The sequence below is a fragment of the Rattus norvegicus genome, chromosome 8 (genome assembly GCF_036323735.1).
Source record: "Rattus norvegicus strain BN/NHsdMcwi chromosome 8, GRCr8, whole genome shotgun sequence".
NCBI classification, from domain to species: Eukaryota; Metazoa; Chordata; class Mammalia; order Rodentia; family Muridae; genus Rattus; species Rattus norvegicus.
This window is the reverse complement of record NC_086026.1, coordinates 64,939,760-64,955,839: the sequence shown is the minus strand read 5'-3', so window position 1 is coordinate 64,955,839 and position 16,080 is coordinate 64,939,760. Positions and strand designations below refer to the sequence as shown.

The 16,080-nt window shown below is 41.1% G+C and overlaps 1 protein-coding gene across 9 annotated transcripts in view; it reads left to right on the top strand.

Annotated features, from left to right (window-relative positions):
• Scaper (S-phase cyclin A-associated protein in the ER) overlaps positions 1–16,080 on the top strand; it is a 399,452-nt gene that overhangs the window by 272,401 nt on the left and 110,971 nt on the right. For all 9 annotated transcript variants that reach the window (NM_001427719.1, XM_008766363.4, XM_039082386.2 and 6 more), the window contains one exon: positions 12,668–12,783. In NM_001427719.1, coding sequence (NP_001414648.1) covers positions 12,668–12,783 — 116 coding nt within the window. The remainder of the gene's footprint in view (positions 1–12,667; positions 12,784–16,080) is intronic.

Sequence of the window (16,080 nt, the reverse complement as noted above, 5' to 3'; positions counted from 1 at the left end):
ACTACTTTATTTTATGAAGCTCTATAATACACAACTAATTTATGTTAGTGTTAATTATCAAGGAGGGTTTGTCTACAAAAGAGAAATGAGGGAACTTAATTGGGTCACAGAATCATTGGGCCTTGATAAGCATTTGTCAGATTTAACTGAAATTTAAATCTACTTAAGATCTCAAACTTTCACCCAATTATAGAAAAGTTTAAAAAATATCAGGCCATAAATTGCCAACAAACATAGGATATTCACCCCTAGTTATCAAGAAGAAGCAAATACAAACCTCACAAACCTCACAAAAATGTCAGAACATACTGCTGAGAGGACTAAACGGAGAGAATTAAGACCCAAGCTCAGGTAAGAATCTGAACGCACTGAACAGTGTACTGCGAGGTGTACACAGACGGATTAAAAGCGTTTTAGAACACTGTTTGCCCGTAGCTAGCAAAACTGACCCTGTACAGTTGAACCCAGAAGTTCAACACCTAAGCCTATTCCCAAGCCACCTTGTGTGCCAAGTATTTAGAGCAGTGTTGTCCAAATGGGACCTCATGAAAATAGGAAGCTTCTGTGCAGCACAGCACAAGGAAAGGCAAATGAAAGGAGAGCCTGGAGATGGGAGAAACTTTCCACACACCATCTTTGAGAGGATTAATAGCTACAGTTTATAAAGAAGTAAAAGAACTATGCCTGAAAGCAACCCAGTTTAAAAAAAAATTAGCTAAGTGACTCAACAGAATTTTCAAAACAAGAACAAATAGTCAATAATTATTGAACATATTGCATATGTTCAAAACCATTAACTTATCAAATGGAAATTAAAACCATTTTGAGATTTCATTTCGTCCTAGTCAAAGTGGCTATCATCGGGAAAACCAGTGACAAATACTGGCAAGGATGCAGGGAAAGCGGAAACTGGATTTATTTTTGGAAGGGGTATAAATCGGTGCAGCTACTGTGGAAATAATTAGGAAGAGTTCTCAGAGAGCTAAAAATAAGACTGCCATGTGACCGATCTACACCATCCACACCACCCCTGGGCTCGTGCCCAAAGGAATGTAACTCGTGCCTAACACCAGCTTCATGTCCGTGTGCAATTACTGCTCAGTTCCTAGTAGCAGAGAAACAGAATAAAGCTTTTGGAGGGGGAGGCGGGGGGGGGGGGGACAGACAGACAGACAGACAGAGAAGACAGGAACCTGAGGCTTTAAACATGACAGATGAGGAGGGTGACAACATGAAAATAAACAGAAAAAGAGATTAATAGAAAAAAATACAACATACACACAAAAATAAAATGAACAAGTTTTAAATAAATAAAACTTACTAAACCCCTAGGTTTTATAATTTTTTACTATTTTATTGCAAGGAGTACTTTTTCATTAATAATATGCTGTCATTTTTCAACATTTTTACTGGTTATTTTATTCATTTACATTTCAAATGTCTCCCTTCCCAGTTTCCCCTCTACAAACCCCTCATCCCCTCACCCTCCCATTGCCTCTATAAAGGTGCTCCTCCACCTACTCACCCACTCCTGCCTCGCCACTCTAGGATCCCCCTACACTGGGGCATCAAGCCTTTACAAGACCAAGGGCCTCCCTTCCCATCAATGCCCAACAAGACCCATCCTCTGCTTTATATATAGCTGGAGCCATGGGTTCCTCTGTGTGTACTGTGGTTGGTGGTTTAGTCCCTGGGAGCTCCGGGTGGTTCAGATACTTGATATTGTTGTTCATCCTATTGAGTTGCAATCCCTTTCAGCTCCTTCAGTCCTTCCCCTAACTCTGCCATTGGGGTCCCTAGCCTCAGTCCAAGGGTTGGCTGTGAGTATCTACATCTGTATTGGTCAGGTACTGGCAAACCCTCTCAGGGGACAGCTATACCATGCTCCAGTCAGCTAGTGCTTCTTGGCATAAGCAATAGTGTCAGGGTTTGGTATCTGCAAATGGGCTGGATCCCTAGGTGAGGCAGGCAGTCTCTGAATGGCCTTTCCTTTACTCTATGCTCCTTTTTTTGTCCCTGTATTTCCTTTAAATAAGAACAATTCTTGTTTAAAATTTTTGAGATGGGTGGGTGACTCCATGCCTCACCTGGGGGCTGTGCCTATCTACTAGAGGTGGTCTCTACAAGTTTTGTCTCCCCTTTGTTGGGTATTTTGGCTAATGTCATCCCTGTTGGGTCCTGGAAACAAACCTCTTGCTTCCCTGGCATCTGCGACTTTCTAGTGGCTTCCCCCAGGTCCCCATCCCCTACTGCTACATATTTATCTTCCATTTCCTGACCCTCTGTACTTCTCTCTGTCTCTTCCCATACCTGATCCTACCCCACTTTTTTTTCCTTCCCTCTCCTCTCTTCCTCTCAGGTCTCTCCCTCTCTATACCCCCCATGATTATCCACACTTTGCTCTTCCTTCTTCTTAAGCTTCATATGGTCTGTAAGTTGTATCGTGGCTATCGTGAGCTTTTGGGCTAATATCTAGTTATCAGTGATAACATACTATGTGTGTTCTTCTGTGTCTGGGTTACTTCATTCAGGATGATATTTTCTAGTTCCATCCATTTGCCTAAGAATTTCATGAAGTCATTGTTTTTAATAGCGGAGTTGTGCTCCATTGTGTAGATGTACCACATTTTCTGTAGCCATTCCTCTGTTGAAGGGCATCTGCGTTCTTTCCAGCTTCTGGCTATTAAAAACAAGGGTGCTGGAAGGGACCGACCGGATAAACAGTTCTCTGCACCCAAATCCCGTGGGAGGGAGAGCTAAACCTTCAGAGAGGCAGACATGCCTGGGAAACCAGAGGAGACTATACTCTGCCCACATCTCTGACTCCAGAGGAAAACACCAAACGCCATCTAGAACCCTGGTGCACGGAGGCTCCCGGAAGGGGCGGCGCAGATCTTCCTGCTTGCTGCCGCCACGGAGACCTCATAGGCAACACCCCACAAGCAGACTTGAGCCTCAGGACCACAGGTAGGACCAACTTTTCTGCTGCAGGCGACCTGACTGGTGGCCTCTGGACACACAGAGGCAAGGTTCCACTGGGAGCGGACACTTCCAGTTTTTGGCGGGAGTCCCAATCTCGCACTCCCTGCCTCCAGCTCACTGCTCCCAAACCCCATGGGAGAGAGAGCTCACCGCTGAGACAGATGGGCACTCCTGAGACTGTAGAGCAGAGGAGACCACCAACACTGCCCACTCCTGCCCACATCCCTGGCCCAAGAGGAAACTGTATACAGCCTCTGGGTTCCCTTGGATAAGGGCTCAGGAGCAGGAAATCCGCTTCGTCTGAGACACCGGGGGAACCTGAAGGGACCGACTGGATAAACAGTTCTCTGCACCCAAATCCCGTGGGAGGGAGAGCTGGGCCTTCAGAGAGGCAGACAGGCCTGGGAAACCAGAGGAGACTACACTCTGCCCACATCTCTGACTCCAGAGGAAAACACCAAACGCCATCTGGAACCCTGGTGCACAGAAGCTCCCGGAAGGGGTGGCACAGATCTTCCTGGTTGCTGCCTCCGCGAAGAACTCATAAGCAACACCCTACGAGCAAACCTGAGCCTCGGGACCACAGGTACGACAAACCTTCCAGCTCCAAGCAACCTGCCTGGTGAACTCAAGACCCAGGCCCACAGGAACAGCTGAAGACCTGTAGATAGGAAAAACTACACGCCTGAAAGCAGAACACTCTGTCCCCATAACTGACTGAAAGAAAACAGGAAAACACATCTACAGCACTCCTGACACACAGGCTTATAGGACAGTCTAGCCACTGTCAGAAATAGCAGAACAAAGTAACACTAGAGATAATCTGATGGCAAGAGGCAAACGCAGGAACCCAAGCAACAGAAACCAAGACTACATGGCATCATCGGAGCACAATTCTCCCACCAAAGCAAACACGGAATATCCAAACACACCAGAAAAGCAAGATCTAGTTTCAAAATCATATTTGATCATGATGCTGGAGGACTTCAAGAAAGACGTGAAGAACTCCCTTAGAGAAACACAGGAAAATATAAATAAACAAGTAGAAGCCTACAGAGAGGAATCACAAAAATCCCTGAAAGAATTCCAGGAAAACACAATCAAACAATTGAAGGAATTAAAAATGGAAATAGAAGCAATCAAGAAAGAACACATGGAAACAACCCTGGATATAGAAAACCAAAAGAAGAGACAAGGAGCTGTAGATACAAGCTTCACCAACAGAATACAAGAGATAGAAGAGAGAATCTCAGGAGCAGAAGATTCCATAGACATCATCAACTCAACTGTCAAAGATAATGTAAAGCAGAAAAAGCTACTGGTCCAAAACATACAAGAAATCCAGGACTCAATGAGAAGATCAAACCTAAGGATAATAGGTATAGAAGAGAGTGAAGACTCCCAGCTCAAAGGACCAGTAAATATCTTCAACAAAATCGTAGAAGAAAACTTCCCTAACCTAAAAAAAGAGATACCCATAGGCATACAAGAAGCCTACAGAACTCCAAATAGATTGGACCAGAAAAGAAACACCTCCCGTCACATAATAGTCAAAACACCAAATGCACAAAATAAAGAAAGAATATTAAAAGCAGTAAGGGAAAAAGGTGAAGTAACTTATAAAGGCAGACCTATCAGAATCACACCAGACTTTTTGCCAAAGACTAAGAAAGCCAGAAGATCCTGGACACATGTCATACAGACCCTAAGAGAACACAAATGCCAGCCCAGGTTACTGTATCCTGCAAAACTCTCAATTAACATAGATGGAGAAACCAAGATATTCCATGACAAAACCAAATTTACACAATATCTTTCTACAAATCCAGCACTACAAAGGATAATAAATGGTAAAGCCCAACATAAGGAGGCAAGCTACACCCTAGAAAAAGCAAGAAACTAATCGTCTTGACAAAAAAACAAAGAGAAGAAAAGCACACAAACATAACCTTACATCCAAATATGAATATAACAGGAAGCAATAATCACTATTTCTTAATATCTCTCAACATCAATGGTCTCAACTCCCCAATAAAAAGGCATAGATTAACAAACTGGATACACAATGAGGACCCTGCATTCTGCTGCCTACAGGAAACACACCTCAGAGACAAAGACAGACACTACCTCAGAGTGAAAGGCTGGAAAACAACTTTCCAAGCAAATGGTCGGAAGAAGCAAGCTGGAGTAGCCATTCTAATATCAAATAAAATCAATTTTCAACTAAAAGTCATCAAAAAAGATAAGGAAGGACACTTCATATTCATCAAAGGAAAAATCCACCAAGATGAACTCTCAATCCTAAATATCTATGCCTCAAATACAAGGGCACCTACAGGCATAAAAGAAACCTTACTAAAGCTCAAAACACACATTACACCTCACATAATAATAGTAGGAGATTTCAACACCCCACTCTCATCAATGAACAGATCATGGAAACAGAAATTAAACAGAGACGTAGACAGACTGAGAGAAGTCATGAACCAAATGGACTTAACAGATATTTATAGAACATTCTATCCTAAAGCAAAAGGATATACCTTCTTCTCAGCTCCTCATGGTACTTTCTCCAAAATTGACCATATAATTGGTCAAAAAACGGCCTCAACAGGTACAGAAATATAGAAATAATCCCATGCATACTATCAGACCACCACGGCCTAAAGCTGGTCTTCAATAAGGGAAGAACGCCCACATACACGTGGAAGTTGAACAATGCTCTACTCAACGATAACCTGATCAAGGGAGAAATAAAGAAAGAAATTAAAGACTTCTTAGAATTTAATGAAAATGAAGGTACAACATACCCAAACTTATGGGACACAATGAAAGCTGTGCTAAGAGGAAAACTCATAGCTCTGAGTGCCTGCAGAAAGAAACAGGAGAGAGCATAAGTCAGCAGCTTGACAGCACACCTAAAAGCTCTAGAACAAAAAGAAGCAAATACACCCAGGAGGAGTAGAAGATAGGAAATAATCAAACTCAGAGCTGAAATCAGCCAAGTAGAAACAAAAAGGACCATAGACAGAACCAACAGAACCAAAAGTTGGTTCTTTGAGAAAATCAACAAGATAGATAAACCCTTAGCCAGACTAACGAGAGGACAGAGAGTGTGTCCAAATTAACAAAATCAGAAATGAAAAGGGAGACATAACTACAGATTCAGAGGAAATTCAAAAAATCGTCAGATCTTACTATAAAAGCCTATATTCAACAAAACTTGAAAATCTGCAGGAAATGGACAATTTCCTAGACAGATACCAGGTACCAAAGTTAAATCAGGAACAGATAAACCAGTTAAACAACCCCATAACTCCTAAGGAAATAGAAGCAGTCATTAAAGGTCTCCCAACCAAAAAGAGCCCAGGTCCAGACGGGTTTAGTGCAGAATTCTATCAGACCTTCATAGAAGACCTCATACCAATACTATCCAAACTATTGCACAAAATTGAAACAGATGGAGCACTACCGAATTCCTTCTATGAAGCCACAATTACTCTTATACCTAAACCACACAAAGACCCAAGAGAGAAAGAGAACTTCAGACCAATTTCCCTATGAATATCGACACAAACATACTCAATAAATTCTGGCAAACTGAATCCAAGAGCACATCAAAACAATCATCCACCATGATCAAGTAGGCTTCATCCCAGGCATGCAGGGATGGTTTAATATACGGAAAACCATGAACGTGATCCATTATATAAATAAACTGAAAGAACAAAACCACATGATCATTTCATTAGATGCTGAGAAAGCATTTGAAAAAATTCAACACCCCTTCATGATAAAAGTCCTGTAAAGAATAGGAATTCAAGGCCCATACCTAAACATAGTAAAAACCATATACAGCAAACCAGTCACGAACATTAAACTAAATGTAGAGAAACTTGAAGCAATCCCACTTAAATCAGGGAGTAGACAAGGCTGTCCACTCTCTCCCTACTTGTTCAATATAGTTCTTGAAGTTCTAGCCAGAGCAATCAGACAACAAAAGGAGATCAAGGGGATACAGATTGGAAAAGAAGAAGTCAAAATATCACTATTTGCAGATGATATGATAGTATATTTAAGTGATCCCTAAAGTTCCACCAGAGAACTACTAAAGCTGATAAACAACTTCAGCAAAGTGGCTGGGTATAAAATTAACTCAAATAAATCAGTAGCCTTCCTCTACACAAAAGAGAAACAAGCCGAGAAAGAAATTAGGGAAACGACACCCTTCATAATAGACCCAAACAATATAAAGTACCTCGGTGTGACTTTAACCAAGCAAGTAAAAGATCTGTACAATAAGAACTTCAAGACTCTGAAGAAAGAGATTGGAGAAGACCTCAGAAGATGGAAAGATCTCCCATGCTCATGGATTGGCAGGATTAATATAGTAAAAATGGCCATTTTACCAAAAGCGATCTACAGATTCAATGCAATCCCCATCAAAATACCAATCCAATTCTTCAAAGAGTTAGTCAGAACAATTTGCAAATTCATCTGGAATAACAAAAAACCCAGGATAGCTAAAACTATTCTCAACAATAAAAGGACTTCAGGGGGAATCACTATCCCTGAACTCAAGCAATATTCCAGGGCAATAGTGATAAAAACTGCATGGTGTTGGTACAGAGACAGACAGATAGACCAATGGAACAGGATTGAAGACCCAGAAATGAACCCACACACCTATGGGCACTTGATTTTTGACAACGGAGCCAAAACCATTCAATGGAAAAAAGATAGCATTTTCAGCAAATGGTGCTGGTTCAACTGGAGGTCAACGTGTAGAAGAATGCAAATCGATCCATGCTTATAGCCTGTATAAAGCTTAAGTCTATGTGGATCAAGGACCTCCACATCAAACCAGATACACTCAAACTAATAGAAGAACAACTAGGGCAGCATCTCGAACACATGGGCACTGGAAAAAATTTCCTGAACAAAACACCAATGGCTTATGCTCTAAGATCAAGTATCGACAAATGGGATCTCATAAAACTGCAAAGCTTCTGTAAGGCAAAGGACACTGTGGTTAGGACAAAACGGCAACCAACAGATTGGGAAAAGATCTTTACCAATCCTACAACAGATAGAGGCCTTATATCCAAAATATACAAAGAACTCAAGAAGTTAGACTGCAGGGAGACAAATAACACTATTAAAAAATGGGGTTCAGAACTAAACAAAGAATTCACAGCTGAGGAATGCCGAATGGCTGAGAAACACCTAAAGAAATGTTCAACATCTTTAGTCATAAGGGAAATGCAAATCAAAACAACCCTGAGATTTCACCTCACACCAGTGAGAATGGTTAAGATCAAAAACTCAGGTGACAGCAGATGCTGGAGAGGATGTGGAGAAAGAGGAACACTCCTCCATTGTTAGTGGGGTTGCAGACTGGTACAACCATTCTGGAAATCAGTCTGGAGGTTCCTCAGAAAATTGGACATTGAACTGCCTGAGGATCCAGCTATACCTCTCTTGGGCATATACCCAAAAGATGCCCCAACATATAAAAAAGACACGTGCTCCACTATGTTCATCGCAGCCTTATTTATAATAGCCAGAAGCTGGAAAGAACCCAGATGCCCTTCAGCAGAGGAATGGATACAGAAAATGTGGTACATCTGCACAATGGAATATTACTCAGCTATCAAAAACAATGACTTTATGAAATTCATAGACAAATGGTTGGAACTGGTAAATATCATCCTGAGTGAGGTAACCCAATCACAGAAAAACACACATGGTATGAACTCATTGTGGCTATTAGCCCAAATGCTTGAATTACCCTAGATGCATAGAACACATGAAACTCAAGACGGATGATCAAAACGTGAATGCTTCACTCCTTCTTTAAAAGGTGGAACAAGAATATCCTTGGCAGGGAATAGAGAGGCAAAGATTAAAACAGAGACAGAAGGAACACCCATTCAGAGCCTGCCCAACATGTGGCCCATACATATACAGCCACCCAATTAGACAAGATGGATGAAGCAAAGAAGTGCAGGCTGACAGGAGCCGATGTAGGTGTCTCCTGAGAGACACAGCCAGAATACAGCAAATACAGAGGCGAATGCCAGCAGTAAACCACTGAACTGAGAACAGGACCCCCGTTGAAGGAATCAGAGAAAGAACTGGAAGAGCTTGAAGGGGCTCGTGACCCCTTATGAACAATAGTGCCAAGCAACTATAGTTTCCAGGGACTAAGCCACTGCCTAAAGACTACACATGGACTGACCGTGGACTCTGACCTCATAGGTAGCAATGAATATCCTAGTAAGATCACCAGTGGAAGGGGAAGCCCTTGGTCCTGCTAAGACTGAACCCCCAGTGAACGTGATTGTTGGGGGGAGGGTGGCAATGGGGGGAGGGTGGGGAGGGGAACACTCATAAAGAAGGGGAGGGGGATTAGGGGGATGTTTGCCAGGAAACCGGGAAAGGAAACAACATTTGAAATGTAAATAAGAAATACTCAAGTTAATAAAAAAATAAATAAATAAAATGTAAAAAAAAAAAAAAAAACAAGAGTGCTATGAACATAGTGGAGTTTGTGTCTTTGTTGTATGTTGGAGCATCTTTTGGGTATATGCCCAGGAGAGGTATAGCTGGGTCCTCAGGAAGTGCAATGTCCAATTTTCTGAGGAACCTCCAGACTGGTTTCCAGAAAGGTGTACCAGCTCTCGGTACACCAACAATGGAGGAGTGTTCCTCTTTCTCCACATCCTCGCCAGCATCTGGTGTCATCTGAGTTTTTGATCTTAGCCATTCTGATTGCTCTGAGGAGGAATCTCAGGTCATTTTGATTTGCATTTCCCTGATGACTAAGGATTTTGAAAAGTTCTTTAGGTGCTTCTCAGCTATTTGATATTCTTCAGTTGAAAATTCTTTGTTTTTATTTTGGTTGTGAACCTTGCATTTAATGACTGAACCATCTCTCCAGCCCATACCCCATTTTTAATAGGGTTACTTGGTTCTCTGGAGTCTAACTTCTTGAGTTATTTTGGATATTGGCCCTCTGTCAGATGTATGGTTAGTATAGATATTTTCCCAATCTGCAGGTTGCCCTTTTGTCCTATTAACAGTGTCCTTTGCCTTACAGAAGTTTTTCAATTTCATGAGGTCGATTCTTGATCTTAGAGCATAAGCCATTGGTGCTTTGTTCAGGAAATTTTCCCTGTGCCAACATGTTCAAGGCTCTTCCTCAGTTTCTCTTCTACTAGTTTCAGTATATATCGTGTTTTATGTGGAGGACCTTAATCCATTTGGAATTGAGCTTTATCCAAAGCTCAAAGGAGCTAAGAATGGATCAATTTGCATTCTTCTACATGCTGACCACCACTTGAACCAACACCATTTTTTGAATATGCTATCTTTTTTCCACTAGATGGTTTTAGCTTCTTTTTCAAAGATCAGGTGACCATAAGTGTGTGGGTTGTGGTTTTTTTGTTTTTTGTTTTTTTTTTTTTTGTTGTTGTTGTTGTTGTTGTTTTGGGGTTTTTTTGTTTTTTGGTTGTTTTTTTTTTGTTTTTTTGTTTTTCTGGGTTTTCAGTTCTATTCTATTGATCTACCTGCCTCTGTACCAGTATCATGCAGGTTTTATCACTATTGCTTTGTAGTACTTCTTAAGGTCAAGGATGGTGATTCCTCCAGAAGTTCTTTTATTTTTGAGGATAGTTTTTGCTATCCTGGGTTTTTTTTTGTTATTCCAAATGAATTTGCAAGTTGCCATTTCTAACTCTATGAAGAATTGAGTTGGAATTTTGATGGGGATTGCTTTGAATCTGTAGATTGTTTTTGGTAAGATGGTCATTTTTTCCTATGTTAATTCTGCAGTCCATTAACATGGGAGGTCTTTCCAACTTCTGAGATCTTCATTTCCTTTCTTCAGAGACTTGAAGTTCTTATCATTCAGGTCTTTCACTTGCTTGACTAGAGTCACACCAAGGTATTTTGTATTATTTGTGAATATCGTGAAGAGTGTAGTTTCCCTAATTTCTTTCTCATCCCATTTATGCTTTAAGTAGAGAAAGGCTACTGATTTGTTTCAGTTGATTTTATATCCAGCCACTTTGCTGAAGTTGTTTATCAGGTGTAGGAGTTCTCTGGAGAATTTTTTTGGGTTGTTTACATATAGTATATCATCTGCAAATAGTGATATCTTGACTTCTTCCTTTCCAATTTGTATCCCTTTGACCTCCTTTTGTTCTCTAATTGCTCTGGCTAGAACTTTGAGTACTATATTGAATAAAGAGTTAGCCATGGATTTACTTGAAGTTTCTCTCCATTTAGTTTGATGTTGGCTGTTTTAAAATTATTAATTTTAGAAGTTTGAGTTCTCTAGTTTTCATAATGAGCTTATTATAGGGCAAATAGAAGTAGCAAATGAGTCATTAAAATATACAATTGCTTATACTCACAAAATCTACATGTTTACTGGGTCCTTTGATTGACAGATTGTTAGTGCTCAGAAGATTAGAAGATTCAGGGACATCTATCTTATGGAGCTAATAATTACATGCTTGTATCTTGTCCTTCCCTAGCTAACAAATACACACATATCCTAGCACTTCAATGAAGGTTCACATTTGTGAATTGTAGAATACTACTAAATGAAATATAGTGGTTATAGTAGTGGAGGGATCGTATTTATCTCCAGAGCTGCTGTAACAGAGAATTGCAGACTGGGTGGTTAAACAACAGATTGTTTCCTCACAGCTCTAGAGGCTACTAAGTTCAAGATCAGCTATTGCAGGCTTGCTTCTTTCTGTGTTCTCTCCCTGGTAATGGAGGGCTCTGACTGTTCTCACGTAGCTTGTTTGTTTGTAAGCATATTTCTTGTGGTGGTGGTGGGGGCGACCAGTCACATCATGCCACCCTAACAACTTTGTTTATTTCTTCAAATAGCTTAAATACTAGTATTGTCTTTAGTTTTGGAGTCCAGCATATGGATGGCTGCAGGGTTAGGACTAGAAAAAGTTGTTATCCCTTTTCTTTCATACATGGCACTTAAAAACTAAAAGAGTATTACAGAAAATTTATTTTTCCTTCCCCATACCAGAAAAATACAAAGAATTTAGAGACGTTTCTTCACAGAAAAGTTACGTATAATTCAGAAATCACATAGGAATAATCATAGATTGAGTTCTGAAACACTTAATATCCTCTCCAAAATAGCTAAAGAGAAGAGAAATATGCATACAGCCAAAGTATTATGTTGTCTCATAATGCTGAATAACATTCCAGTGGAGAAAACCTTTGTGGAAATCAATTGCCCTTGTTAGGTAGGAGTTAGGATTACAGAACAATGCTTGATAAATGTACTTTGTCCTCATCCCGATGCTGAGTCCTGCCGCTGCCCTTACTGGCCTCTGCCTGTCTCTAGAAGTCAGTCTTGGTCTTCTCAAAATATGATTGGTCACCTGTTCTCATATAACCTTTGCCTTCCGTTCAGGGAACTACTATAGAGTCATTTATAATGGCATGATTCATATTTGTCCCATTCATCAAGCTTTAGACTTCATAACTCAGAGTGGCCATGTCTTATGTTCACCACTGTTTGCCTTTATTTCCCTGCAGTGAGAAATCATTCAGCAAATATCTCAGCTACGCAACTAAATGTTTAATTTGCATAGAATTTTATGCCTGAGGTATTGTGCTAACTCCTGTTTGTGTTTCCATCTAGAATGTGGCAGATCAAATTGCATTTCAAGTTGCTGGTGGATTAACAGCCCTTGAAAACATCCTTCAAGTAGTGGCCCCAGCCACAAACATGAACACAGTTTCACGAATTCCTCCTAAGTAAGTATAATTTCTTAATCTGTTTTTCATGTTTCATTTGTAAGTAATTTCTGCCCTATGGTTTCCATATGGGAGAACCACTGGAAAAGTATGTGTGTACTTAGGCTTGAATAGCAAGAGCTTACACCTCACATTAAGGAGAAAAGCAGGGATACTTGACTTCATTTACAGATTTCAAATTGAGCCTAGAAAGCCTTATAAGGAAATTACCGTGTGGTCAACTGTATTCCCAAACCAAGAAGAGCTGATGAAGTTCTGGAATTGGAGTGAAAGAAAGCTAACCTTGTGTGTTGTGTGTGAAAGGGCTGAGTCCGTAGTCTGGGCTTGAGCCTGGAAGTCTACAGAAATTCTCAAACTCAGGAAGAACATTCGATGGCCAAGACTGCCAGAGTCTAGAGTCCCAGACAAATTGCTGGGAACTGGATTCCCTTTAGTCACTAAATAGTCCTTTGTTATAAAGATCCTGAGAGTCTAGACCGATGTCCTCAGATATTGGCAACAGTTGACCTAAGTGCCAGGAGGAGAACTTGTTTCATTGCTAATAGGTTTTAGTTTTCGGCTTCACACTGCCACAGATAGATGTCAGAGTTGAGAGCTATGGACGTCTAGTAGTGACTGATTCCCCTGTCTGAGCACAGACTCAAGATCATAACTCTACCGTCTGAACGTCTCAAAGCTAGAGTGTTAGAGCTGAGTGTGCTGCAATGCTTAATTCACAGAAGGGGAAGAGAGATTCTTCCTTCCTTCTTTCCTGTCTGTCTGTCTGTCTGTCTATCTATCTATCTATCTATCTATCTATCTATCTATCTATCTATCTATCTATCTATTTTTGAACTCCAGATTTTATTCCCTTCCCAGTCCACCCTCTGGTCCACATCCCATACCTCCCCCACCCCAACCCCCAGGCTCCACGAGGATGTACCCACCCCACCCCACCAGACCTCTAAACTTCCTGGGGCCTCCAGTCTCTTGAGGGTTAGGTGCATCTTCTCTGACTGAAGCCAGACCCAGGAGTCCTCTGCTGTATATGTGTTGGGGGCCTCATCTCAGCTGTTGTATGCTGCCTGGTGGTCCAGTATCTCAGAGATCTCGGGGTCCAGGTTAGTTGAGACTGCTGGTCCACCTACTGGGTTGCCCTCCTCCTCAGCTTCCTCCAGCTTTTCCCTAATTCAACTAGAGGGGTCAGCAGCTTCTGTTCATTGGTTGGGTGCACATATCTGCATCTGACTCTTTGAGCTGCTAGTTGGGTCTTTTGAAGGGCAGTCATGACAGGTCCCTTTTTGTGAGCACCGCATAGCCTCAGTAATGGTGTCAAGTTTTAGGTCCTCCCCTTGAGCTGGATCTCACTTTGGGCCTGTTGCTGGACCTTCTTTTCCTCAGGTTCTTCTCTATTTCCATCCCTGCACTTCCTTCAGACAGGAAGAATTATGGGTCAGAGTTTTGACTGTGGTAACTGTACAGCAGGCTACTGAAAATATATCACTGTGTAAATTTAAAAATACTTCCTCATTTTCTTCCCAGTTGCTCTTTTGCACAAACTCCTAATGTGTCCCTGAACTTCATGCCTTGTTACCCCGTTTGCTCTCAGACTGCCCACATCTCCCTTTTCATCCCTGATTAATTTTTACTACTCAGCAGCATGAACCTGTTTTCACCTCAGCTTGTCCTGTGTATTGTTCCATGCTTCCTATGATATAGTATGGCTCTTACCTAGAGAGCACTGGGTTAGGCTATCCTGTATTATTTAATTTCCTCATGATAAGCAGAAGACTTAAGCCACGGTCTAGAAACAATCACCATTTGGAACTCTGAAATTCCATGATGGTCTGACTATCAGCCTGATACATCCCTGGCCAGCAACTCTAGGTTCTATAAATACAGATGATCCTCTCACTGTTCTTCTTGTTCACCTTGTTCATCTCCATTATTCATGTAGCCATTACATAGCCTTGCTTGCCCCAAAGTTATTGCTAATAGCATCCTAAAAATATTATTTTCTCCCATATTTCCTTATTTTTATCTATTTGAGTGTGTGTGTGTGTGAGTGTGTGTGTGTGTGTGTGTGAGAGAGAGAGAGAGAGAGAGAGAGAGAGTGTGTGTGTGTGTGTGTGTGTGTGTGTGTGTGTGTGTGTGTATCCTCTGGACCTGGTATAACAGTTGATTATGAACTGTGCATTATGGGGACTGGGAATGAAACTTATTTTCTCTGTAAGAACAGGAAGCTCTCAATCTCAGAGCCAATCCCCCAGTGAGTGCCCCTTAAATATTTCTTAAGTATGATTAAGAATTGTGGAACTAATGATTTTATAAGGTTTTTCCTTAGAAGCAGAATATACTATATTGTGTAACTATACTATCTCTAGTGCCCATTCAGTAGTTAATAGATAGACTGTTTCAGTTTCCTGGGGCTTGTAAATAGAGCAGCAATGAGCATGGAAGAAAAAGTATCTCTGGGAGCTAAGATACAGAGTCCTTGAGTATAGACCCAAGAGTGCTGTAGTTTGATCCTATGATCGATGTCTTTGGGGTTTGTGAGTAGCTTCCATGCTTTTTTCCAGTGGGGTCATAGCAGTTCCCATTATCACCTGCAGCATTTACTACTTCCCCTTTTCTACATTACTGTCAATTGTTCATTTGATCATGGCCATTCTGACTGAAATAAGATGGAAATCTCAGAGTAGTTTTAATTTACTTTCCTGATGGCTAAAGATGTTGAACAATTTTTAAAAATATACCCACTGGTGCAGCAGTGGCCCAGACGATCTAGGGGTAATCAGCCTCTGTATGATTGAGTCCAAGGCCCACTCCATGAGATAAAACCCCTACCTGGCACTGTTGAAAGGGCCCAAGAACCTCTCTTAGATCAGTCATAGTCCCTAACAGAGTCCTAAAACTCTTTCTGCTAAATGGACATAGGATTAAAATGTCTCCTAATGATTTAATGCCATGATAGTTTGAATGGGAATGGCTCCCACAGAGTGATTTATTTGAATACTTGATCTCTAGTTGGTAAAGTTGTTTAGAAATGATTAGGGATGTAGCCTGGGTAGAAGACACGTGTCACTGAAGGTGGACTATGAGGTTTAAAAGCCCACACAATCCCAGTTAGTTATATCTCTATTTCTGCCTATTATAGATCATATGTAAGCTCTTAGCTACTGATTGAGCACAACGCCTGCCTGCCTGCTGCCTATTCCTAGTCATGATGGTCATTTACTCTAACCCTCAGGAACTGCGAGCCTCAAATTAAATGACTTCTTTTATAAATTCCCTTGGTCATAGTGTTTTGTCCCAGCA